This window comes from Struthio camelus, chromosome 2 (assembly GCF_040807025.1).
Source record: "Struthio camelus isolate bStrCam1 chromosome 2, bStrCam1.hap1, whole genome shotgun sequence".
Classification (NCBI taxonomy): domain Eukaryota; kingdom Metazoa; phylum Chordata; class Aves; order Struthioniformes; family Struthionidae; genus Struthio; species Struthio camelus.
In genome coordinates this window covers 29,822,694-29,850,378 of record NC_090943.1, presented here as the reverse complement: position 1 = coordinate 29,850,378, position 27,685 = coordinate 29,822,694, and the positions used below count along the sequence as shown (strand labels likewise).

Here is a 27,685-nt window from a genome sequence, read left to right as displayed (position 1 = left end):
ATGATCAATAAATGTAACTGTTTATAAATTTTCTACCATAAGTTTTTGATGAAAAAATGTACTTCTGCCAAAAAATTGTACTTGTGTAAAAAGTATCTTTCCATCATGTGTTTTTGAAACGTTTGAACTGTTAGTATTTCACTTAAATTTTCAGACAGCAACTTAAACATATCAATGCTTAATCATGCAGCAGGGACCTGTTGTGTCCCAATGATGAAGCCCATGGCCCTTCTGCTGCACCACACGAAGGACCTCTCCTTTCTGTCCTGACAGCAAGGCAGTGAGGGAAGTATTGCATTGTAGGTAATGTCTGTCCAGAAACTTGGTGCTGAGCTTCTGCTAGGCACCTGAACAAAACTCCCATAAAGTGTGTAACGGTTCCTTGATACTTACCATGGACTTATACTTTCTCTCATCCTGATTTTTGGTTTAACACCGTAACGATACAATTTTTCACTGCAGCCTACCATTGGATCCAGCAAGTATGATTTCATGTAGCACACGTGGCGATACCTGAATGACAATGCCCTTTTGGATCACTTGTCTTTTCCTGACCCTAAATAGCAGAAAGAATTTCTGAGTCAAACAACCAAGGAAGAAAAAATATTGGATTTTATTTTGTTTTAAATTATGCCTTTTATTATTATAATTGCTAATGCCTTATTACCACCATTAGCAGATGTTCATGATCCGAGCAAGCGCACAAAGCGCTGGGTCAAAACTCGATTGCTAGGCTGTAAAATCATGAGGTGCTAACCTCACATCTGTGATCTAGGCAGCTGCTGCAGCATTAACATGGAGAAGCTGAAGAGACGTGACTGACAAAGTTACAGGTAAAGATGCAAACTGTTGAGAAGTAAGTTTTTAATGTAAAAGTTCGGTTATGTAACACGAGGAAACAATCATGCTCCTAGACTGACACTGTCCCTTTAATAAAATGGCTTGGTCTCCCACTCAGCTCTGGCTAAATGCCTGACTATTTTATTTAAGTTTTGGCCAGCTGACTGGGAATAATGGACCATAAGGGATCTAGATGCAAGGTAGATCCATTTACAAGTGGTTAGATTATTTCTTTACAGAGTGCCTAATTTTCTTAAACAAAATATATTTTCCAGTATGACCTACTGGATGTATTTTCTGTACTGACAGCTTATTCAATCCACAGTGTGCTGCCTGAATGCCTTTGAAGGTAAGAGGTTTATAAAGTTATTTCATTTGTATTTTGAGAGGACTGCACTGATGAGTTCTGTATATGTAACTTGAATAGAGCTGGATATAATATATAGGGATATTTAAAACACTAGCTCATACATGTAATGTTTTATATTAATAATATTTAAAATGAATTGTTGTAAATTACAGGCATTTTTGGGGAAAATTAGCTTTAGTGGAGTTCTGGTTTTTCCAGAAATAAGTTGAATCACTGGAAAATAGCTTAATGTTCATTTTATTAGTATATATTGTCGTTATAATCCAATATTGTCTCTGTAGAAAATACTACATGCCTTTTATTATAGCTATGTCACATTAACAATACATTCATGTTTAGAACTTCATTACTCAACCGCTTCTTTATTGTTCATACTGATGATTCAGACCTAGGTAATGTAACTGTATCCAAAAATACCCAGATCTCTGTTTGTTTCTAACAATCAGGGGCTTATAGAAACAAATTATATCCTATGTTTTCTGTAATATTTCTACTATTTTTACATAATTAGTTTAATAACCATATATGTCAATAGCAATATGCGTTAATAACAATTTGTTTTACCCTTCTTTGTTAGCTGTTCAGATGAAAGTTAAAGATAGCACTGATTATTTTTTTAATACAGAAAAGGAAGCGCTGCATTTGTTCTATCTATATTTCTTTTCTAATAAAATAGATTCTAATATACAAGTACATGGGAGCTGCAGTTGAGATTGCACTGGCTGCTATGCTTGGCTCACCTTCCCAGGGAACTTTATAATTTTTTTTACATGTTGTCTCCAGATTTCCAGCAGTGCTTACCATGAATGTGTATTTTGAATATAAAGTATATGTATTTGTTTATTAGTATCTATTAATAAAGTATTTACAGATTTTTTTTCTTAACAGGAAGGAAAAGTCTAATTTCAGAGTCACTATGTGGAAAAAACATTCTTTCTTTTGCTTTTTACTTCTGGCTGTGTTCATGAACCAGATGGTATATGGGCAAAATAGAAAGAAAGGAAAGAATGCTTATTCTCTTGTGCAAAAAGATGAAGGTAAAAGCATTTTCTTAGAATTTCTGGTTGCCCATGTATTATATCTCCTTATTTTTCAGGATAATTACCTAGTAACTGACCGCTTGTGCATATTTTTTTACAATGCAATTTATTTTGATCATTGGGCCTGGAGAATACTTTGGTATATTTCACATTTACTTAGCCATACGCTTCAATTTGGCCTATCATTTTTGTTGGCACATGCAGAATTCTTTTAAGATAAGTGATAAGAAGCCTATTTTTTGTTTGAATTTACATGTGGAAAATGAGTAGTTTGTATACAAAATCAATTAAAATGCTAAAACAGTCCCATCAAGATCTTAATTTGAATGTTTTTCGCTATAGACTGTCCTTAATAGTACTGGTATGTATTAAACTAAACTAAATTAAATTATTTGACTTTAGTAGAATTTCTTGGCATTTGCAGTGATGTATTAGAGTGGAATCGCTCCTCAGAATTTTTTACTGGGAAGAGGAGTTGGGGGAATGGTTTGAAGATTGGGAATGTTGCAGACAATAATCTAAAATTAAAAAGATTAAAAAGTGTAGGTATGCTAATCACTCATAGATTTAACTTTCTTCTTCCATTGCAGGTGATATGTGTCTCATTGATATAGTCTTTATTTTGGACAGTTCAGAAAGTGCCAAAAATCAATTGTTTGGTTTACAGAAAGAATTTGTTCAAAACTTAACTGACAACATTTTCCAGATGAAGCTAGTTAAATCTCAGAAATATAATGTCAAGCTCGCAGGTATGCAATTCAGCAGCATAGTCAGCATTGATCATCCCTTTACAGCCTGGAAGAATGTGCCGAATTTTAAAGAGAAAATCAGGGCTTTGGTCTTCATTGGCCAGGGCACCTACTCCTATTATGCAATTTCCAATGCCACTCAACTCTTCAAAACTGAAAGTCGTAGGAGAAGTGTGAAAGTGGCCTTTTTGATGACTGATGGTGTGGATCATCCAAACAGTCCTAATATCCAGGGCATAGCCACAGCAGCCAGGAGTCTTGGAATACACTTTTTTACCATTGGCCTTTCTAAGAAAAATGTCCAAGAAGAAAAGTTGCGTTTGATATCTGGTGATTCATCTTCTAAATATATCTTATGCCTGGATGATCAGAACCTGATAGTTGAAGTAGCTTTGGAACTGGTGAGTAATGGCAACGGGACTCTTATCACCCTTCTATCCATGGCAGATTTCCTTTAATTTTGATTGGTTAGTCCTGAACGCAGTGCAGAGGTGTGCAGGTGAGCTAAGGGCTTGCGCTGACCTTGGCCTTGGAAGTTCAGGAAGTTTTTAAGGATTGGGTGTGACACCCACAAGAGCTGGGTCCCAGGGTTGGTTGCAGAGAAGGTCAGTAATTATGGGTTTGAGAACTGTTTTAGGTTAAGGCTTGAGGCCTTTAAGGTTAAACAGCTTAGTTTAATCATAGGCGAGGCTTCTTCCTCTGCTACTCAGACTAACAATAAGAACCACTTATTCTGCTCCCAGACTGGTCAACTTTCGAATTACACTGTAGATTTAAGAGATCACAAACAAAAGCAGGGAGGTCCTGATCCTGAAAAGACCAACGAGCAGACTTCTTTTTACAGATTGCATGTACTGTTCTAAAATCACTGGAATTACTCAAAAGCTTGCACTTTAGCCGTTGCTGCTCAAGAATGTCTGCTGAAGTTAATAGAAGTCAATGTTTTTATTAATTTGAGTGAGATCAGGCTTCCACTGTAGTTATTTATTAAGGGTACTTAGTTCTCTGCCCTGCTAACACAGCATAGGGCACACATAAGAAAAGGTAGGGAATGCTCTTTACTTAATTTCTTAGCTTAGAGTAAACAAAAGTGCTACTGTGAGATAGAATTGGGCTGGACTGGATGTTTCTGGCTTTTGAGCTCTAATGTGCAAAGCCCTGGGGTGGCCTAGTAAGTGTTTGCTTTTTAAAATGCTTGAAAGTATTTTTAAATACAATAAGACTTCGCAAGTAATAAAATAATTTGGAGGAAAATAATTCTTAGAAAATGCAATAGCTTTAATTAGGTAATAGTTAATACAGAGTGTATATAATGTTTTTGTAGCATTCTCTTAAAGGTGGTAAAAAATTAGTTTGGAAAATTTAAAATCCAAAATGGAGACTTGCAGGCTGGTATGCATAAAAATAAATGGTTAGATTGCGCAACTAAGCACATGGCTATAGATCTCACAGATATTTGCAGTGAAAGGCAATTGTAAAATATTTTATGTTATTACAAGTTTGTGCTTTGTACCTAGGAAGATGCATCTATTTACAAAACACAGATTCTTCCCTGAGATCTCATGGTATTGTGCTCTTTATTAATGCATGAATTTTCATTAAGTCATTAGATGTATAAATAGACAACTAGCTTTATATTGATATCAGTATCAATACAGAGCTATAGACATGAAATCAAGTATTTTGGGCTAAGAAGATCCAGACATCTTGTATCTGGACACAAGAATGTCTTTACTCAACATACCTCCATTTTGATACCTCTGGGATATCTCCTCTAGAGAAGGATGCTGAACGTTACAAACTAACCATTGTAGCCCAATGTATCTTTCTTTTTGGCTTCACATTATGCATATTTTATTAATACATTTTGCTACGAAATGCTGCTGAAAGATCTGCCCAGGATACAGATCTTAGTCTCTTCTTGTTCAGGTAAGTAATTTCCTATGGAGTACAGGAAAGAAATTTAAGTAAACTTCAAACAGAGAGATCTTGCTCAGCTGAACTTATCACTTGAAGGGACAGGTTATTTCCTAGCTCACTGACTATATCTCTGAGTATAGGGTAATACTTTAAAAGTAACTGTTTTTCCCATGAATAAGGCTGATAAAGTTCTTCCCCTATAAGTTGTGCTAATAAGGCCTCTGGGTCTTTTCATATTCCCCTTCTTAGCCTTGGTCCTTAACATTGTGTATGTAGTTGTCCTATTATCTCTAGTTTGCCTTCTGTTCATTATGTGTTATACTGAGCAGCCCCCTACTCAAACTGGAGAATTCTTTCTCGTATGACTAGTTCCATGGGCTAGTTCTTACCAGTGTAAGAAAGGCATTCACTTTCTTTACCGTTCGCACTGGAAATTCTATAAACTAGAGAGGAAAAGGGTTAAATTAATACACTGGCAAAAGAAACACATACGGATTTAATATTTTTCTTTTCTTTTCAGGAAGCCTTACTTCAGAAGCAGGTAGGTTTTTTGAGTGTTACATGTTTTGATCACCTTTTGGAGTACGAGATCCTTTCTTTTTCTCCTGAGGTCTGCTTCTCCTATAATGCAATAATACTGCAAGATTGATCAATTTTCCTTCCCTGAGTAGAGGTCCCTACTATGGTTGCTTTTATTTTAGCTTTCTTCCATTTCTTCCATCCCTTTTCCTGATAAATGTACAACTAACGTCATTAGTGGGTAATAACAACAGCAAGGCATAAAGAGCTCTTCTTACCAAAGTGGAATAGGGCTAGCAGAGCACATGCAAGTTCATTCATTGTCTCATTAGAAGACAATGTCAATGTTGTACAAAAATTATGTATTATTTCATGGTACTATATACTATGTATATGCTACCTTAAATATGTATATGATATAACTAATTTTTTTCTTACCAATAAAGTCTGGTATTCAAACAACTCTTTTAGGTTGGGCCTTACAGAGGTATAATGTTGATTGTATAAGAAAGATATTTTATTAGATCTTTTATTTCCTTGCTGTTTCCCTGTTATGCTCGCTAGTATATGACTAGGCAAAAGCAGACTTTATGCTTTAAAAATTTTAAAAGATACGTTTGCAAATGTTCTCCTCAATGTTTCTGTTTTAGTGTATGCAGAAGAACTGTGAGTGTGAAAAGGGAGTAAAAGGAGACAAGGGTGATTCTGTAAGTATGCATTCTCTTGAAAAACCTCCAAAAATTGAAGATTAGACATTGAGATCAATGTTGCACAGTATTTTAATTGGTTATTCTTTCTGTAAAAAAACATATCAGCCATGCCTCTACTGCAAACAGAAGGATCATATTATAATATATCATTGTGAAATCTCCAGAAAGAAAAGCAACTATTCTTTTAAGAGCTCACACCCACAATTTGTAATAGTGTACTGACCTTGGAAAGAATACATTCATATTATTTTCTTTGAAGCCCAAATCAAAAAGTTATTTTTGAGAGCTAGAGAGGATAGGCCCATTAGGCAAAGATTTACTTTCACTGGTGGCTCTCATTTTTTTAAGGGGTAAAGGTTCAAAAGATTGAGGGTGACAGCACACGTGAAGAAAGGGCTAGAACTCTATCTGTAGGACTCTCCTATCTCTTGCGACACTTCAGCACATAACAGTTTCTTGGTAAGGAAGAGAGAAGTGGGACTTCAGAGAGTACGTGACTTCGCTGATCCCTTTGGTATCCTTAATAGCTGCCCCAGAGACAGTCAAGGTATATAGAGATTTTTGGCTTTCTGCCTAGACACTAAGCAGCTGGTCAACCATATGTGTAACAGGTTATGACAGCAAGACCTGCTATCACCCTTAACTCTGGATAATGTGCATCTGGAACTGAAACCCCTCTCTTCAATCTAAAATTTTAGGAACCATGATTTTTAAGCTATTTTTTCCATAATGATTAGATGTAACCCACTAAAGAATAATAAGAAAAGTGTACCAACCTTTCTATTCCCCACCCTCATGATCTTCCAAACAGGAATAACAGTATAGTGATTATTGACTTTGGAGCTGCTGAACACTGATAGTAAGCTGTTCTGCATGTAGCTGCTTTCAAGCAGATGAGAAAAGATAGTGGTGGGTACCTCTGAAAAACAGGGAGGAGGCATTGCATTGTATTTTCTGTGACACTTTGCGGGTTAGATTTTCTAATGCTCTATTCTTCTGAAGTTGAAGGTCAGCAATGTGTTTACCATTGAACACTGATGAAAAAAAAATCACAGATACCTTATAATACCAAAAAAAGTGTGCAGCTAAGTGGTAGTAGTGTCACACCTGCCTTGCCTGCCTCAGTGTGGATTTCCACCTAAGCTTATTCCAGCATGTTTTTGGCCTGCCCCTAAGCTACAGTCTTAAAGAAACTGGAGAAATTTATCCTCACAATGGTAAGAATATTTTCCTGCTTTGTTTCAGGGCAGTACTGGTAGCAGAGGGGAGAAAGGTGAACCAGGACCGAAAGGAAACAAGGTAAAGTTTAAAAAACAAAAAAGTAAATTTCTGTCTAGTCTTATTGAAACCATAGAGGCAAAGACAGCAAAGAAAAGCTATAGTAAAATATGATTTAAAAGACTGACCTTTGCTATGAGAGATTTATAGTTAGCTACTTTAGAAGCCAGAGAGAAAAATTTGAAACTAAAATGCTGTCAAGTTAACCTGCCCATCATTCAAGCTTTTCTCTGTCAACAGAGGTCTCTGAATCTAACGGAAGGCTCATTATAAGCAATGGTGCTTTTTGATAGTGCAGGAATCTCTCATACAGAGCAGCTGGCAGGGCTGATGACTAAGATTTCAGTCCTCTAATAACAGTTCTTGAGATTTCTGGGTTAATATTTGGCACTGTATGTTATTGACTGTGGAAAGAATTTTCCTACGTAGGAAAAGCAAATTCTAATCCTTAAAGAGTGTTCTATGTTTTAGAGTAATAACAATGAATAAAAGAACAATACATATTTTAATTGTATTCCTTTGCTTCTAATAGGGTGATAGTCAAAAAGGAGATCAGGGAGAAAAAGGTGAAGAGGTACGTGACTATTACTGTGCTAATTCATATTTGGTTTTCAGATTATCTTCCACATTCCTGAGGATGTCATGTTTTAGTTCCACTGAACTGAAAATATGTTTTCCAGTTTTCACATTTACACTTTATTTAATTACTTACAGTACCTACACTAAGTTCTGGTTTACCAAAGCTTCTGTACTAAGAGAAGCACATTAAAAATTGCTTCAGTTTAACCATACTGTAAGTGTTGGGATGCTATTGACAAAAGGAAATTTTGAAGCTGTATGATTTTGTATTGGCTTGCATTATACTTATCCTGAAGACAGAATTGAAGACGTCATCATGAACAACCATCTAGGTAGTTCTCCAATGACCTGTGTCATCTAGTATTTCTCAGCTTGAGTTCTTCTTGCTTCACAGTAGCAAGATTCTCTCTAGTCCATGCACGAGATCAATTCAGTTTAAAAATCCAGTGTAAATGGTAGGCTATATGTGCTAAGTGGTTGGCAGACTGGCATATTTACAGCTAAATGTCATGAATACACATTTCTAAGTTTGCAGAGAATTGTAAGCTAAATGATTCCAGAGGGGTATTTTATTTTCTTGAAGGCTTAAACTTATTAAAGGTAATTCTTTACTGTGTTTTTCTTCTGATTTAAATTAAGGGTGCATTAGCATTACGCCTTTACATTCTCTTTTATTATTTTTCTTTTCTTGTATTTGTTTTTTTCCAACAGGGAGCTCCTGGTTATAGGGGAGAAAAGGTAAGATTATTAAAGAATAGAAATAGTCTGAAAATAGGTTGTCAGTTGGTGACAATGTACATGAAAGAATGGAAAGAGCAGTCTGTCTTTTCTTCTTGTCGTGAGATGAACCCCAGTGGAATTATTCGTGACAGTAAAATTCATAATTTATGGAGTTGTTTGCTGACTGGCTTTCTGGAATTAAAAGAAAAAGTAATAGATCAGAAAATATAAAAAGTCAAATGTAAAAGACCAGAAATAAAGCTGCTAAAAGGACAAGAAAGCTGAGGGTTGAATAAAAGGGTAAGCAGAAAGAATGTGAAATTGATTACTACAAATACAAATAGATGGGGCAATCATTAGATTTAAAAACTTACCACAAGGACATTTGCTTTTAAACTAACAGTTGCTTGCAAGGGCTATCACTTGACCAAAAAAAACCTCTAGGTGTTTTAGATAGGTTCTCCAAGAAGCTAAAAAACAGTACACTTCAAAGACTTGCAACATTCTGGAGCCCAAATTAGCATTCAAAACCTCATAACCAAAACAGAAACAGAGATAATCTCATTTTGACTTTGCGTGCTTTGGACACCTATCTTTCCATAAGGATTGTTAACAAAATCAGTGCTTCTCTGAATCTTTATGTTCACAAGAAAAATGCTGCAATCAATTTTATGGAAACATTTCCTGGAAAGAGGAAAACTAGATTCATACATTTTTGTTTAATCATCAGTAGAACGTATTAATTTACTTTCTTCATTGGAAGTGTACAATCTCACAGCGCTTAATCAGGAAAATCTCAGATGTTACATTAATGAAAGTGGAATCGAGAGAGAGAGATGATCTGTAGGGGCAGTGCAGCAAGCTGGAAAAATACAAGATTTATTAGATATTAAGATGTTATCCTCTTACTATGGAAATTTTGTAGGCATTCTCAGGGAGAAAAGGTACATGTCTTGAGCAGAACTGAAATTCTGCAGAGCATATCTAATGGTGCTACTCTCAGGTCCTCAGAAGCTGCTAAAGCTCTTGCACTACTGAACTGTTTGCACGGTCTTTAATGCCTCTAATGCAGTCAAAATATCTTGTTTAGCTATTAACTTTTTTGATTTCTTATAAAGGGTGAAAGAGGAGAATGTGGATCCCCAGGAATAAAGGGGGAAAGAGTAAGTACAATTTTTATGTAAAGTGTTGCACATGTCAATGAAGTTATTAAAAATTACATGACATATTCATAAAGATAGCTTATAAGGATTATTGTAAAATTAGAACGTCTTGTAATTCTCTGGTAGCAGGGATATATGTGTTGTAAAAATGCTGTTCATAGAAACTGAAACCACACTTCACTACATTCTTGTTTTGAGTTTTGCAAAAGAGATGTAGTCATATACCTAAAACAAAGGCTATCCTGGCAAAGGCCAAGTCCTATTTACAAAGTTCTGTCAGAGTGTTACACAGAACAGTTCATCAGACTTTTTTCCTTGAAATATAAATTTTAAAATTAGGTGTATAAAATTATATGACATCGGAAACAGGTTCTTATACTACCTGAACTACTTTAAGAAGAAGTCCACGAGCTCATCTATACTGATATGTATTCATGCTTCTGTTTATTCCTCCTCCTCTTCTAAGCAGAAATGCAAAAGTGATCTAAGTGAACATGCAATCTGGTCCCAGCTGCACGGTAATTGTTAGGAGCAGCTGAATCCAGCAGACCAATAGAGGCGAGGCTGCCGCAGCTTCATATCCCCAGGTCCAGCGAGGCTGAGCAGGTACTGCCAATAGGCACATATGCACACAGTACATATGTAGAGATACATATACCCGGCCACACAGATCAACACAGAAGGAAAACACAGCACTCTCACAAGCACCAGTACTCTCTTCAGGTTCTCCTCTCTGGCTGATCAGGGTGAGGTTCTGCTGGTGGGAAATATACACACACATGCACACATACACACATGCATATACTCACCCACACCCATACACATACATAAGGGAATCTCACTGTGGAGATGCTTTTTTCTTTTTTTTTCAGTATAAAGGGAGTCACATCTGATTAGTTCAGATATCATATCTACAGTTTAGGTGTCAAAAGGTTAGTTGAAGATGAATCTACAGCTGGATTTTATACTCTGAAACATGACCCTGGGAAGGACAATGTATTCCTTGTATTCATATATCTTGAGTTAATGTAAGCAGACTTGTGCAAATACTACAAACCTCTGATTTATGGTCAGAGTTCTCAGAGTTCTCGTTGTTAAGTACTACCACCTCAATTGCAATCAATCGTTATATCAAAGCATATTTCTTCAGTGTTATCATCCGTATTATGCTTAACTTCATCAAAGATAAACCTGAAAAGTTTGTAGTTCCTGAAACACTGTCATTTGATGATGAATTTCAGGTAGGAATTTAGAAATATTTAAATCGGCAATATTTATCACAAGGAAAAAAGAACATTATACTGTAATAAAAATCTGAAGACCATTTATACCTTGTGAGATGTTGGGCTTCAAAGTGAGAGCAAACGATTTGCAGAGAGACTGAAATATTCTTGAAAAATGAGAAAGAGTTGCATCTCTCATAGGAATAAAAAAGATCATAACTTCTTTATCCAAGCAATAAGTAAGAAATAACACAAGGTTATGTGAAATATCTATTAAGATAAAAGGAAGCTGTTCAGAAGCTGGCAAAGTACATAATCAAAGCAGCCAAGAAGTCTGAATGTAGAAAACATATGCCAAGGCTGCTGGAAATGTGCCTGTTTCATTTCTGTTGAGGATAATGATGAAAAAAATTGCCATCTGTAGAGGTCCAGAAATTATAATGGATTATGAACTTCAAGAACTCAATAAACAAATGAGAAGTACAGTCACAGTCAGAATTCCCAGCTTCCCATTTACAAATGCAAAAGAAGATAGAACAAAATGACTCATTTCTTTTTATGAAAGAAAACTGAGCCAGTGGAAGAATATCAGAAACAGCACAGACATGGCCAAATTGACAAAGAGCTTCAATATTTCGAGGTAGATCTTTAAACTGCGTGTTAGACATCGAGGCATAATTGGCAATATTGTTGTTTAACTTGAAAAATATCCTTTTTTTTTCTACTTTCTAGTTTCACTGATCACAATGACATTAGTAGAGTTTTTGATGCTGTGAATCTGGGATTAAAAGCTACTCAAGTTTGAAATTCAGAAAGTTTGTGTTCAGCTTTGAAATCAAAACTGATACCAATTATATATGTATTCTACCAAAAGTAACTATCATCACACCAAAATATTATTTGTGTCATTCATTACTTGTGTAACTTTGTAAATGGGCTACAACTCAGTGGGATTATATACTTTGTCTGGCAGTTAGCTCTCTGCACGAGTGTAGAGAACTGTTACACTTTTGAGTCTGAATCTGGATGGGAAGACAGTGGAGTGTCATGGTGTAGGTGTCACTGTTAAGTTCCTCAAGGCTATTAGAGGTTCAAAATGTGATCTATGCTTTGAAAAATGCAGTGTTCTGCTAATGCCTGTATACCTGGAGATATCATTAATTGAGAGAAAAGAATGAGAAAGAAAAGCCAGGGAAGCCACTCTATTTGCTGAAAATTATTTTTACTTTAGAAACAAATTATAACAGTCCTGAGTCAACTGGAAGTGAAATCCCATAGACTGTGCATTCAGGTGACTTAGAAGTAATAATGCAGCAAAAGTATTTGTGAACAATCTATAGTAGCAGTAACTAGTAAGAACTCTTTAAATGACGAATTGACAGCTAATGGAGTAATGAAATATAGCATTTTACCTTTGCAAATACAATTTGTAATGATTTTTTGCAAAGCAGTACTGTGGAGACAGGCTAGACTCCCTAGAAAATGATTGAACAGAGATATGAGTCATTATATGTTTTTTGGTTTTCCATATTTTACATGCACATATTTGCAATTTCATATTAATCTGATTATTGCATCTATTTTTTCTCAGGGTTTGGAAGGTCCTTTTGGGCCCAGGGGACCTCGGGGACCTCAGGTAAGGGAACTGAAAGCTATCAAATAAAGAGAAGACACTGTTTTCTGTAAGTTTGTCCTACATACAACCTGTGAACTCTGCGCAGAGCAGCACGTGTTTCGTAACAGCAGCAGAGTCTGGCAGTCTTTGGCTCTACTGGGCTGCTGCTGCTTAAGGCTGCTCAGATATGTGTGGTCCACTCAGGCTCTCCAGTTATAGAGCTCTCAAGTTACCCTTGCAGGAAAAGCATACGGAAACATACCCCTGCTTCCTAAATCCTTCATATATTACGTAGCAGTTTCCCCTGTATCTCTAAAGCTGGGCACACAACTCCTGAAATATAAGGCAGCTAGAGAGACTGAAATTTGTTGCACAAACTAAAACCTGACATGATTATTTGAAAGTCTTGGAAATGAGTTAAAGTTCCAGTCCTATTAGAAGCACAATTGTTACCTGTCTCGGATAATTTATCATTCATTTTCTATAAACTACATAGAAATCCATATCTTGCTCTTCTCTGTTTGCACTTGTTGAAAAGCATTACTGCTGTCTTTGTGTTTCTTGTAACTTCCATAATTTCCCTAAAAAAATTGGTGATAGACACCTAAAAAGAGCTGCTTTATGTAGCAGACATCTCAAGAACTTATAGCAGTCTCTTAGTAGATCCATAGGTCATGTGGAATGAAGACAGGCAACACTTGCCCAATCATGTCTCTACTGAGTCTATTTCTGGATTAGATGAATGAAAACATAATGGGGGGGGCATAATAAATTAATGAGAATTTATTCCATTGTGCTAAGATGTGAACACTTAATCCTAAATGCCATTTTCAATACCTTACAGTGATGTTCTTCAGCTTTATTTTTGCTTAGCAGAGGAGATGCAATAACGCTACATAGCGATTAATTATTTTGTGCCCCAGTAATTCTGTTTCTGTCCGGTAAGTAACTAGTAAAGATGTGGTCCCCGCCCAAAAAGATGTCACTTAGTTATTCCTATTTATTAGGAAATGGAAAACCTAGAGCCTAAGAGATTTTTGACCAATCTTCAAAGGAATTAATGAGACAAATCAGATCACAAGCACTTCCACACATCAATTCAACTCACCATGCAATATATGTTCAGTTTTGCACGCTTTGTAAAACACCAGCTGCTGTTGCAAATCAAGCCTTCTCTAAATTCTCGTACAATGATATAACCTGATCATGTTAAGGTAAAATGAAATTTAAGCAAATAACCTTTCCCTTTTCGTATACAGCATCATTACAGTTACTTCTACAGTATCCCAGTTTCAAGCTTAATGTTACATATTGTTATATAGTACAATGGTCTACATTCAGCTTAGGTCTGAAAGGCTCGTTACGCAAAATATCCTAGCTGCTGGGGAACAGAAACAGATTAATGTTCCACCCTAACAGAGGACTAATCCAAAGATTACAAGGATTTACTGTAAGTCTGAACTATGAGAACTAAATAATTGCCATGGGAACTACAACACCCTCAGTGACTAAAAGGAACATACCATGCAATGAACTTCAGAGTGATTTATCTTCATTTACATATTTATATTAGCACATTCTGTACCATCCTGCCTGAAGCACATTTCCTTTCGACTGTTGGGGTATTTGACCGTCTCACATCATGATCATCTTTTTTTCGTCAGAAAGAATAGCTTAAAGAAGAATGTAATTTTTCAAAGCCTCTTTTGTGAATGCTTTTCAAATACTAAGAAATTTTAATTAAAGATTAATTTGTTTCTTTATATGACTCTGAGATATTAACAGAATAGAATAGAATTTGCTCCTATTGCAACAAACAAAAATTCAAGATTCCTTGTAGTAAATAGTAGGCAATGTAAACCCATAAAACAAAGAATAAGGCCATACAAGTATTTTTGTACACTACACCACTTGGGGCACCACCACACTCTTATGGCATAATTAGCTATTCCCTAGTTTATAAAGTTATTACTTGAACATAAGTATATTTCAGAACACTATTTTATTTTTGTTCACTGTTTTCCCCTTGATATTTGATTTGTGATCTATATAACTGTTACTTAGATATATGGTTGCATTTTTGCATGTTTTGTGCAAAAACTGGAATTGTTGTTTAGGAAAGGCAAGAGTAATAAACAGTTTTTTTCTGACTTGCACATCATGGAAGATACAAAATCACAGATATGCCAAAATTTTTACGTTTGTTTTTAGGCCTAAGTGTAGTATTCTGGAGGACTTACCACAGTTATTACTGGTTGTAGCTGAAAGGGATCATTTTTGCTTCTCTTTGGACAGTTATTTGTTATAGGTTTTCGTGTAGTTTATCATATTGCAGGTTTAGCAAAGGAGGTGAAGAATACATTAAGAGCACATTTTATGTCAGTAGTGAAACTGATAAATTTAGATTTATGCCAGTTTATTTGTCTTTTTATAAGCATAAATTTGTCGCTATCTGCTCCATTTTTTTTACTACAATAAAATGTAATTTCATGGTATAATTCTTTTTGCTGCTGGTGACCTTTTTCCTAAGTCACCTGACAGTAATCTTAAAAAAACTTCATGAGGCTTCCTCTTTTTTTTTATTATCAGTTAGTGCTAGTTTCAATAATATTCAACAATATAACCCAGCTGGGCAACCCATCAGATGATAGTAGGCTATTCACTAATTCCCAAGTTAGTGGTCTGCTTGAAGGCTTCCATGAGAGGTAAAGAACCCTGGATGTTTATGTAATCTGTTTTTCCTGTGATCTCATTTGTCTTTTTAATTATCAGACCTACTTCTTTCTTGCTGTTGTATCAGCTACCATATTGATGACAGGGTGCCCTCATATGCCACCACTCCAGAGTATCTTACCTACTCTGTCCCTCCCAAAGAGCCATTACCCGTTTCCTTGTGCGAGGGGACGCAGCGGTTATAGTAACAACTGTTCTAAGAATTATGAGTAATGAAGAATTTGTCAGGGAACTAAAATTAATCTCAGCTCATGAGCAGAGAATAAGATAGAAGAGAAGTGGTTTCTTGTAAAGGGAGCTGAATAGTCAGGACATGATGACTTAGTTGGGTGGGGAAATCTATGCAGAAGGGATAACATGAAAGTATGGCAGAGTCAGGAATAGGAGAAAAAGGGAACAGAAGGCTTCAGAGAAAACTGTTGCAATTTACGTGGAGTAATAAGATGCCCTTTGTGCCAGCATGGGTTATGAGGTATGAACAATATAGAGCTAATGCACTTGGTGCTTTTTCAGGATATGATACAGAAAATTCTTGTCCTTAAGAGCTTAGCATTGTGTTACATTTTATTGTATCCTGTTCAGGCCTCATTGAAAAGAAACTTTCCATGCATCTTCAAAGGAAACTGATTCTATGCTTTGAATTTTGTGTAGGGAATCAGTGGACCTCCAGGTGACCCAGGCCCAAAAGGTATTCAAGGAAGCAAGGTAATATGTGGTTATATATGTATAGGTGCCATATATGTGTAGAAGTTATATAGGTAGAGATCATGCAGAAAAGCTGGGTGTAGTCTTTGAGGATCTAGACAGTGTACTATCCTTTTTCATAGTAGTTTTTTGTTTGCAGTTTCCTATGCATGGCAATAGCATACTTCAAATGCTTGGTGCACAAGAGAGTCATGATGTTATGAAGACTTTGTATTGTTGGCAGCACACAGTCTATGTTTCAGCTGAGTCTCTCAGCCTGGCCATCAGAGTGCTAGAGAGCATTTTATGGGGCCACGGTAAAGTCCTAGCTGGGATCTGCCTAGAACCACAGCAACTTAGTTTGGAATTTAAGTGATCTGAATATGCCTTGTTGCTTCTGTTGTCATTTGGGAAGCATGCTAAAATATTTTTTGACTAAAAGACCTTGGGTTTAAACACTGCAAATTAATTTAGATGGTTGGTGAAGAAGCTTGAGAATGAGTTTTTAAAATCATTTTTGAATTTCCTGTATGCTGCAAAAACTGAGGTGAAGATTAATGCTTCAGTTATCTCTAAATGATCTATTTTAAATATAATGACTACGGCTTGTCAAGCCAAATCAATTGGATAAAGTATCTGATTAATGCAGGCAGTCTATTAATTTGCCAGCCTTGGGCAAATAGCTGTGTTTGAATGCAGCTGTCTTGCCTGTGAGACGCCTGTTAACATCATTGCTTTGTACAGAAAGATCTTTCATGTATCAGTTTGAAAATGTAGGGTCTAATGATAAAGTAAGTTTACCACAGTTTTTTGATAGCCTGGTTAATACAGTGCCATATCTAAGTTATACAAGGCAACTAAAATCACATAAAACGATTTGCCAAAGATGCAATATGTAAACATTCATGTTTTGTTTCTTAGGCAACAAGTTCATCTGAAGATTCACAGAAATAACTTTAGATGTAGGAAATATTTATAGTAAAAATTTTGGAATGCTGGCATCCATCATGATTTTCCTCTTCCTGACAAGAGCTTTTTCATATTTCTTGTTTGTTCATCTTTTCAAGAAAATGCTTGATTAGGAAAGCTACCACAGATTATTTCAGAAGTGGGGGTAAAAAAGAGGTTGATGGCTCTGAAAGAAGCTATTCATGCATGTGGTAGAAAAGTTATGCCTCTTTCTAATTTCAGTGCACCAAATGGCAGTAATTTCTTTTTAAGTCTATCATTTTACACTGACAAATCCAAGACAGTACTACCAGATACTTTATTATATACTAGATCATATTAGTTGAATGTTTTATGTCCTCCTGTCAGTCTCTTCACACCCTGTCATGTTTGTAAAAGACGTGCATGTCTCCATATGCTTACTTCATTTACCTGGGTGCAATATTTATTGCCTCTTTTGTACCTCAGGATCAGATTTTCAGTATGCAAGAAAAAAAAATGTGTTTTTTCTGTCCCAGCTTCCAACTCTGCCAGTTGCAGCCTAAAAGGCAGTCAAGATTTTTCCAGGCTCAGGCATTTATCATAATAAAAATATTTCCAGACAAGTGTAATTAATACACTTGTAATTATACTTAGAGCTAAAGAGTATAGAAGACATATGTTTAGAGGTTACTTCTTGTCTATAGCTAGTGCCAAAGCTAAGCTTTGCATTTCCACAAGGCTGAGCATATTTGAGATGAATGAAAAATTTTTTAATGATCAGCAGAGATAATTAGTAGTTGTTTACAGTTTAATAAGCACCCATTCAGCTAGTAAAGGTCAAGGCCTTTTTTGGTTCAAACACATAGCAATCTTTCCGGTATCTTTTGTCCTTACAGAAGGATTATTCAACTGCTCTTTTAAAATTATTTTTCATGACATGTCATACAATGCATCTGAAAAGTAGCAGTTATTTATAAGTGTCTTGGATAAAAGAACTAAGTCTATTCTTAGTGCAGTTCCATACACTGTGGCCTTTCCATGCTAATACTGCTTATTGAGCTGAACTAGTGACTGCACCCTGGTTTAGCAGAGCTAAAGGCAGTTTCATGGCATTACTATGAATATGACATAACGCAGAACACCACCACTAAACATTTTTATTCATTTATTAGTGGGCCATGTTGAGATTTGAAAGACGATATTCACTTCCTCAAAATATAAACTCTAGACTTCCAGATTGCGACAGACCTGTTTGGTCTCACGTCAAGTCTACAGTTCAGTCATATATCTCATCAGTTCAGTTAGTCTCACACCTCTGTAACACAGTGCCATATGCTCTCTCCTACTTTGCAATGTCAGGTGGCAGACACAGCTGGGTAGCAATCTCTTTTATGTGCTGTCCAGCTGCATCTGATTCTGGTGGCCACCAAGCAGGAGAGCAGTTGTGGCATTGCATGGCATCAAGAGGGTGCACTACAAAGCGGAGCCTTGCCTTCCAAAATATGCTTAGCAGCAGCTGCAGCGTAGCTGGTAACCAGTCCCCCATCACGGACTGAAAACTCCCAATACATCTGTCATCGTATGATCTGTTTTATCTGTCTCAGGCATCCAAGACGTTGTTTGAGAAGTCCTGTAGCTAGATAGTTAAGTACTAACTTTAAATACTTCTATTTTCCCTTTCTTGTAAAGCATTTCTGAAAAATGTTTAAATATTATTTCATTTTGTTAAATATTAGGCTACATTGTTATTAAATAATGATTAGAAGCGGGAACATACTTCTAAAAATATTAGTTATCCCTAATATTGTTACAGCAAATCAAAGGTTTACATTAGTAAAACAAGATGTGGAGCTAAAATCCTTTATTGTTAAAAAGCAAAGTAACTTTTACTTGATTACTTTGATTTGCCTTATCTGAAGCAGGGTAATATCATCCAAGAAACTACTTCAAAGAACTTTCCATGCCCTTACTTTAGCTGTTATTCATGTGCATTTTCTTATTCACTCTTAAACCATTGCCTGATCTATTAGAGTATAATTCCTCCTTATGGTACAGTACTCTACTTAAATCCCTTTTTACCACTTTGCCTAATCATATTGTCAGTGACCAGTTCATTGCTTCTCAAGGTCCCATTGCCTGCATTGACCAGCTTTCCACTGACTACAATAGGATCATGAGCAACCAGTTTCCATGCAGGCACCTAAGTTTAAGAGTGTTGGTATGGAGCTGAATCATATCCTTGATCTCTTTAAGTTTTTCTGATGCTCTTTGCAGTCAGCCCTTACCTTTGGTAACCTCTTTAATATACCAGCAAACTTGGTCACCTTGCTATTCGCTCTCTTTCAAGATTATTCTGTTTGATTTCTGTCTTCTATTGCCTATTGGCAAAGTTCATCTCTTTAATTGCAGCACATTGAGACACTCCAGGAGGTCTTTGCAAAAAAGAAATCTGTTGTCTTAACAAGAAGAAATTTCTTCATGGCATAGAGTAGAAAAAGCACTGCATTTCCCTTTTTTTTTTTTTTTTTTTAGATTCTACCTTCAGGAGGATTTTTTTTTTTTTTTGCTCTTATAGGTTCGATTAAATAATAAATTCAGAAGTTTCAGAAGTTTAAATTGAATGGAGAATTAAAAGAAAGAACAATGAGATAAAATTCATATTTAAAATAGCATTTAAAGATGACCTGATAAAATTTGTATGTTTCCAAGCATTCTGTTGTTTGGCTCATCTATTTTAGGAACTACTTTAAGTGTTACTTACATTTTGTAGTTACAGATAACTCTATTCAGTTGTTCCTCTTTGCTGAGTGTCTTGGTACCTGTAGGCACCAATTACCGCAGTGTTACCTTAATAGTACAATCAATTCTGCTCATGATGCCTAAAACTGAGGCTGATGGAACATACTGCTTGCCTGGCTTACCATAGTTTCAAACATCCCTGAAACACCTGGCTATTCTTCTTATTTTCCAATTAGAACGGACTGTGCTGACAAATCCCTTTAAATGAAACCAGGCTAACCTGAAACAAGCCTCATTCCTCCAAAAGTCATCTTTCACTGATGACCTAGCTATGGCCATCCGTCATTTTTAAAAGAAAAGCTACAAAACGTACTTACTGTATTGCTGCTATGCATTCTCTCCATAGGCTTTCTCAAATATAAGATGCTACCCATACTGAGAAAACTTTCCCCTTTAACTGTCAAACCTCACATGAAACCCCATACATGAAAATGTATATATGAAACCTCATACATGAAACCCCATTTAGGGCAAAAATCTTACTAGAAAGATGTTAAATTTACAAAAATAAATAAAAATTTATTCTTAAAAGCCAAAATCTACATTGTCTTCTATCTCTCACTAGCTTTAAATGCTGAGAAAAAAAATGTCATTCACAGCTGTGCTTTGTATTTCCTTAGAAGTTTACTGAGGCCCGATCACTTTAAAGCATTCTTCAGCTTCATCAACCACAGCGTTATCTGCATTGTAACATGAAACAAAACCTTAAATCAAAGCATAATACATACCTCATTCAGCTATAAAACATTAAAGGAAAATTACAAAAACTCAATGGGAAAAGCTTGTATAGTTCTTTTGAAGTTATCACACACAATTAATTAATTGAATTTGCAGAACATTAATTCAAAACCCTGGTTCTAAAGGAGAGACAGTTGACTCTTGTCAAACTGCAGCTTGTAGGAGAAAGGGACTCAGATTTTATGTTTCTTCTCTCATTAAGAAAACATGGACGGCCTACTACATGACTGTGCTCACTGATATAAACCAGTCTCCCAAAAAACAAATGACAAGATCTCACCTAGATAAAAAGTAAAAGGATTAGATTCAGAAAAGTCAGCAAGGAGAAAAACCGTGCCATGCTTGCTTCTGTTTCAGCAAAATCTTATATTCCTGGTTAGATTGCCATGAACTGGCTAGACAGCTTGATAATAGGTGGTATGGCGACTAAATTAGTAGAGGCTCCTTTTACTAGGGTTGCTTCTCACAGACGGCATGTTACAGGAAGCCACAGGCTTTCGTAAGTAGATGGAGTAAAATAGCATTCTAACTGGCTACTGAATTTACTTTTGTTAGATTTACATTACCACATATGGTATGTGGTTACATTCTTATTAGAGATGACTTTGCTATGCAATAGTAATAAAAACAGCTCTGGGAAAAAAAGTAAACATTCTAACATAAAAGAACTTCATACATTTTGATTTCCTCTCTAAAAAGGAAATAGGAATACTCTGATTTTTCTGGAAAACAGAGGGGCTATAAGAATGTACATATATGCAATGCCTTTTATTTTTTTGTATTTTAGTCCTAATTTTTTCTGCTCATATTTTTATAAAGCTAAAGTACCTAAAGTACCTTATTAGGGTCAATAATGTAAAACACGCACATGCAATTTCCCCTAGTATTTCTGGATAAAAATGAATTTGAAACATGCATAAGTCTATTATCAAAACTTATATTCACTTACTTGCAAATGCTTGCTTGATTACTATTTAATTTTTTAAAAAGCTTATTCTATATAACAGCACAACTAAGGTTCGGTAAAAATGTTAATATTCAATGTAATTTTAAAATCTATTAATGAGACACTGAATGTTCATACAGATCAGTGGATAATATACAGACAGAAAAATGTGGACCTAGATTATATGCTTGAGGCATAAAATCAGGAACTAGACATGATCTGTGTAACTGAGGTAACCAGTCATAAAGGAAGTCATGAATAGGGAGTACTTATAACTACCGTTTCAGAAATGACATTAGGTTTGTTTGTTCCAACTGTTAGACCAGCTACTCAAAATAAAGAACATATTTCTAGAAATGTGACTGAAAACACCACATTCTTAAAAGCCACTGCTTTAGCTAGGTTCTCCCTGGAAAATTTAATATGCATAGTAAGATTTTGTTGTATGAATGGCTATATGTTCAAACTGTTAAGGAAATAGTTAAGTTTGAATGTGAGTATTCAAACCAGTTATTCTCATAAAACCATCTGGTGATGATTCTCCAATGAAAAATTCGTCTTGCATATGTCCTGAAAAATGTGTCCTAAAATGAACTGCTGATGATGCCACTACTTCTCTTATGACTTATGAATTCTTTCCTTACTTATCTGGCAAATTATGTCTTTCTCAGGAGACTGAAAAATCCAATTTCCCTATAAAGAAGTATAGTTCCTGTGCACTACATCTAGCTTAAAAATACAAAATATCAATAATATCTATCAAAATATCTGTATCAATTGTTGCTGCTAATGTTTACTTTAAAAAGAAAAATATTATATTTGTGACATTAGTAATTATTATAGCTTCTGGTGAAATACCTAGCCTTTCTGTTCCTTACATTATGTGTGAGCTTTCTTAAAAGTCGTTATTTATATTGGCATGAACTGGTACTTATCATAACATAAACTATTTTTTAGGGGGCAGGAGGAAGGCTGTTATGTATATTCCAAGCTTAAAATGGTACAGTTTTAGTATGTAAAAATATTAAGTGCAGATTAAATGCAATTTTTCTTCCTACTACTTTAATTGATATTACACTTAACTTAAAGGAAAACCTAGTTTTAGGGAGACGTAGGGAGAGAAAAAAGAATTTGCGTGCAGTGTGAGAAAGAAGCTACTTTGAAAATCCAAATTTTCCTTCTAATTGTAGAGATAATTATATTATTGCCAGGATTTTGTGGTTTTAATAAAGTTCAGATTATCTGTCGCACCATGATTGTTAAAGATAAAAGCCATGCTTACTAACAGATACATGAAGTCTGAAAAGCACAGTCTTTAAGACAGCTCAAATAATTTAAGTTTCCAAATTTTGTGTGTTGTCTGGTAGCGTTTTTTTTTCCTCTATTAGTCTACAAACATCCTCTCTTCAACAGGGATGTAGACATTCGACAGAATAGAATTTTCCTACTACTCTACAATCTTTTTTTTTATAAGGAATAATAATGCCTATATCAGTACATATTGGTAACAGCTCCTGTGAAGCTGCTTAAAGTATACTAGTCATTGAAGAAAAAAACTCAATAGTGTTTTTATCATCGTTAAAGAAGAGCTTTTGGAAAAGAATTAAATTTAGTTGGACTCCCATCTGCATTTAAGACAGCACATATATTAGCATACCTCTAGCATGTGGGCGAACTTGAGAAAGAACAAAGGCTTTGGAATAGGAAGCATTCTGCAGAATTATTGTCTTTGGAAAGTTCTGTTAGAAGCTGTTGGAAATAGATACAAAACAGAACGTCCACTTGGAAGATAGGATACACAATTTGGAAGGCACTTTCCAAACACAACAAAGAAGTTTGGTTTATTGTTTCAGCTGAGAGATGAGCTTGTATCATTCAAACACTAGTTTTTAGAATGGAATAAGTTCCAACGCTATTTCATAGATTTAGTTTTGACAAATGCAGCCAATGTGCTAAGTGGCTTTTGCTGTATCCAGAGTAGCCTACTTATAGATGTTACTGCTGGGTGTTACTGAAAAATTTTTAAATCTGATAGTTTTTTTTACATTCTTCAAGTCTGCCGGTCTTTTCATTCATTCTGTGGGGAATGCTAATACATCACAATCCAGCAGACAGCACGTGCTGCCTTTTCCATAAAAGAGATGAGGAATGGGAATTTGAATAGCTAGCATCTAGTGCACAGCCTCACCACCGCTGCTGCCATGTATCTGTGTGAGTGAATGAGTGGGGAGAGGGTACAGGAGGGAAGTATTACGGCAAAGCATGAATCCGCTGCTGTGCTCATGGGAGCAGAAGCTGACTGTCCAGCAGCAGCTATGCTGTGGCTGGGTGTCCCTTCTGCATGTGTGTCATTTCTAGCAGTAGCAGGGGAGAAGGCCCGACTTGTGCGTGTGCTTCCTGGCAGAGCCCACCGCTTCCCAGGCTGCAGTCCAGAACAGGGATCCAACTCCTGCAGTTGTCAAAGCCAGATCATCCTGCCGGCATGTGAGCGTAGTGAGAGGAAGGATAATCATGCGAGTATGTTTTAAGGAAATCTTGCAACGTGTTAAAAGGAATAGTTGGAGAAATTTTAGTGGCAAAGGATAAAGGAGGAGAGAGTCAAGGCAACTGCTGTGTCACCTTTTGGACTTCCTCATTTTTACCCAGGAGCCAGCTCATCCAAGGTTCATACTGGTGCCTTACTCAAAGCCTGTTGTATTGAAATAAACTGACTTCAGTAGGCTTTTGCTCAGGCTCAGAAAGTTGCATGATTGCAATAAACTACAGTGGGTCCTGAAATTGAACTAACTGTTGGCCTAAAGGGCAATAGTACCTACAACGGAGAGTTTGTCAGCAGAGGTAAAAAGGAGACAAATACTAGCTCTGGTCATATTATACTTGGCCTTCCCTAAATCTCCTGCTGATGGGAAACACTTAAAGTTTGTTTTTGATAAGTAGATTTTGAAAGGACAACTTGTTCAGAGCCAAGTTAATCCCACTGAGGAACTGAAAGTCTGGAAGATCTGCCATTTGAGCAATCTTTTTTTTTTCGTTTCATCAGTTTCATAACAAACATAAGAGGAAAACAACATCTATGAAAAAAAAAGTCAGTTTCCAATCTGCTTTATATCAGTAAAAAAATGCATCCATTTAAGATAATCTGGACATATACCAACTTGAATTGGGACTCTAGTTCAAAGCCTTCATGAAAATAAATATTATTATGAAAGCCAAACAATATTGTCTAGGAATATAGTAAACTTCATTGCTACATCCTGTATTTTGTCAACAGCTACTGCTACATGCCCTGGATCTACATTCAGGCAATGTCAATGTTGGTAATACTCTATCAGTGTGAGATTCTGAGGTACTTACCTCAGATTTATATGTATACCGTTATATAAATACCAGCTTTCCCTGACTTTTGTCTGCCTTTTAAGAATTTTCTCTTACATGTTATATCAATTACAGGTACTTCTGAAGGTGTGCTACAAAAATCTTGAATTTTGAAAAAGCATTACTTTTCATAGCATTTTTAACATATTGTTCTCTAACAAAATGAATTTAAGGCTAAGTAACAATTTCCATTCTATTCTAGGCTTTAAAGCTGCGAATAATAGCACTCCAAATGTATAGTTACCAGAAATTGAGCCACAAGAATAATCTATTTATTTACTTTCATTATATATTCCCCTTCCTGCATTTTAGCTTCATTCTTTGATAGATTACAAGCAGGTAAATTTTATGGAGAAATATCTGGCTTTGAAGTCATTTATAAAACTTCCGTTGACCTGTCAATACAAAAATCTCATTGAAGGGTTTCTGAAATCAGTATGTAAACTGGAGAACTAGGACTAGCACTGACCAAGCTAACAATTTGAAATGTCATTTCAGTTAGAATGGAATGCTTTAACTTTTTTAATAAATAAAGGCTATTCGATGTTGTTTTTTCTATAGCTATTACTATATTTAGTAGGAATGGATAACAGTCTGTATTGATTTGAATTTATGATTATTCAGAAGTTAAAATATTTAGCTAAAAATTACATTAATCTCTGGCTCACAACTTTGAAGTATTTCATTTAGGTTAAATTTTAACATCATCAGTACAGATGATACTAGTTCTCAGTTAAGGGAAAAGAAAAATACTTACTTGACCATGAATGAGCCTTTTTAAACCTTGACTGATCTCTTCTAAACATGTATTTTAAAGACCTCATCAACTATTCTGCAATCATTGTAATCATTCTTATATTCAACTTCTTTTGCTGCTTACCTAGATCATTTTCATAGAATATGAACTGTCTCGTAAGCCAGATATTACAGATGTAGGTTTAAAAAGTATGCACCCGCTTTTGGTCCACACACACACACGTGCATGTACACACGCACGCTCTCCTTCTGACCTACCTGTATACACTCTTCAAAGTGGTAGTATGACTCACTTCTCACCTGAATTTTCTGAAACAAAAGTCAAATTTCATGCCACTCCCCCCAATACAAATGCCAGAAAATAAATACATTTGGATTAAAAAAAACTTTTTAATGATCACATTTTGTGGGTTCTTTTTTTCTCCACGGCCATTCTGAACGTAATGAATAGCAATATAGAGACCTTTGCTGCAGCCTCTGACTGCCTCAGCTCAAGAGTTAGTCTATGATGAGACATACCAAACTGCTTTTAATGGTGAATTCAGCTCTTTTATTATGTGCTGACATAATACCTGCCTTTAATAAGGCAGGTATTGCCTGCTGACATAATAAGCTGCCTTTACTCTTTCCCCATCCTCTCATTTTACAGCTTCAGTAAACATTAAATACAGATTTTCTCTCTTACATTGGTAGTAAACTGCTCCCATTGTTGAAACTTATCTTTAATCATGACACCAGTAGGCCCCGAATTGCATCTTGGAAGCACAAGTTAAACCACATTTGTTTCATTATTTATTTTTTGCCCAGAGATTCTCAAGGAGAATGTGTTATTTACACTAACCTTTTAGCTAAGGGTTAGCTAAGCTCCCAAAGATGTTATCTAATATGTCATTTATGACTTAATGCTAGTGCACTTACTTATTCCTTGTAGAAAAGCTGTTTATGAAGATCTTTTTCCGCTAATTTCTGATTTATTTGAAAAATGAATTTCCCGAACAGTGCTTTTTGTAAGGAATTCAAAGTAGTCTCTGATTTGCAGATCTTTGTTGTCAGAACTTTCTAGAAATAATGTGAAAATACGTTTGAAGAATGTTATTGTTAAGGTGAGGAGATGATTGAGCTTTTTCAGATATTGCATATTTTCTTCGCTCATTATAGTACTTAAAGCATCCAGTTTCCAGCTGACTCTAAAGCTTTGAAGAAACTGTTAGTACACGTGACTACTTATATTCCTGTACACACTTAGTATGTATTTAAGCACACAAGTAGGCCCAATGGTACTATACTTAAAACACTTTTCTGTATCAGGGTTCTAGAGCAAATGCAAGTGGAGGATACCACGGTAGTCATACTGGACTTTATAAACAGAGCAAAATCCTTCACTCCAGTGGTCATGTGCTGTGTGAAGTGCATGGCTGCAGAGTACGTACTTGTGATTATTGCTATATGGCTCATTGAATCTATTCTGATCTGCAGAGTTCGTAAGACCTTAAAGTTGTAACTGACTGGAAATCACTACCATATTAGCTACACAAAGTTTTAATGTGAAAATTACTTAGGTTAAATTAGACCTTCATGATATTCTGAGTCTGTGATTTTGGAATGAGTCATCCAACATATCCAAACGTATATTCATAGTAGGGATCTATGACAGGTTCTCCAGGCAATAAAATTCACATCTTTAGAGGGTTTTATTTGCCTGACTCCTGCTTATGCTTCTAAATGTCAATTGCTTTGGAGGATTTGGTGCTCATTGTCTCTAGAACCTACAGTGGCTTTGTTAGAAAAATGCTAAAGGCACAAGAGAATTAGGAGCTGAAGTCAAAGATAGTCGTGATATGCAGTTGTCGCTATCGGAAAAATCTTTAGGTCAATGTCTAAACCATAAATACTACTAAATTTCCAAAGGGCCCTCATTTCTGGAAAGAGAGTGAGAGAGAGAGACAGAGAAGCACATATCAAATTATCAGATAAAGTCAGAATAAAGGATTGGCAAGG

At 35.7% G+C, this 27,685-nt stretch overlaps 1 protein-coding gene and 1 long non-coding RNA gene across 4 annotated transcripts in view; one reads left to right on the top strand and one right to left on the bottom strand.

Moving 5' to 3' along the window:
* Positions 1-964: 964 nt before the first annotated feature.
* The window catches only part of COL28A1 (collagen type XXVIII alpha 1 chain), an 83,006-nt gene continuing 56,285 nt past the window's right edge, over positions 965-27,685 (top strand). The window contains exons 1-11 of one of the 3 annotated variants that reach the window (XM_068934926.1): positions 965-1,189; positions 2,099-2,247; positions 2,841-3,400; positions 5,440-5,460; positions 6,089-6,145; positions 7,394-7,447; positions 7,959-8,000; positions 8,717-8,743; positions 9,844-9,888; positions 12,703-12,747; positions 16,111-16,164. In XM_068934926.1, coding sequence (XP_068791027.1) covers positions 2,127-2,247; positions 2,841-3,400; positions 5,440-5,460; positions 6,089-6,145; positions 7,394-7,447; positions 7,959-8,000; positions 8,717-8,743; positions 9,844-9,888; positions 12,703-12,747; positions 16,111-16,164 — 1,026 coding nt within the window. In that variant the 5' untranslated portion in view covers positions 965-1,189; positions 2,099-2,126. The remainder of the gene's footprint in view (positions 1,190-2,098; positions 2,248-2,840; positions 3,401-5,439; positions 5,461-6,088; positions 6,146-7,393; positions 7,448-7,958; positions 8,001-8,716; positions 8,744-9,843; positions 9,889-12,702; positions 12,748-16,110; positions 16,165-27,685) is intronic. The other 2 variants (XM_068934927.1, XM_068934928.1) reach the window with 2 other exon arrangements.
* The window catches only part of LOC138066309 (uncharacterized), a 45,564-nt gene continuing 44,491 nt past the window's right edge, over positions 26,613-27,685 (bottom strand). Inside the window, exon 6 of the long non-coding RNA XR_011139620.1 lies at positions 26,613-26,746. This is a non-coding gene — a long non-coding RNA (uncharacterized lncRNA). The remainder of the gene's footprint in view (positions 26,747-27,685) is intronic.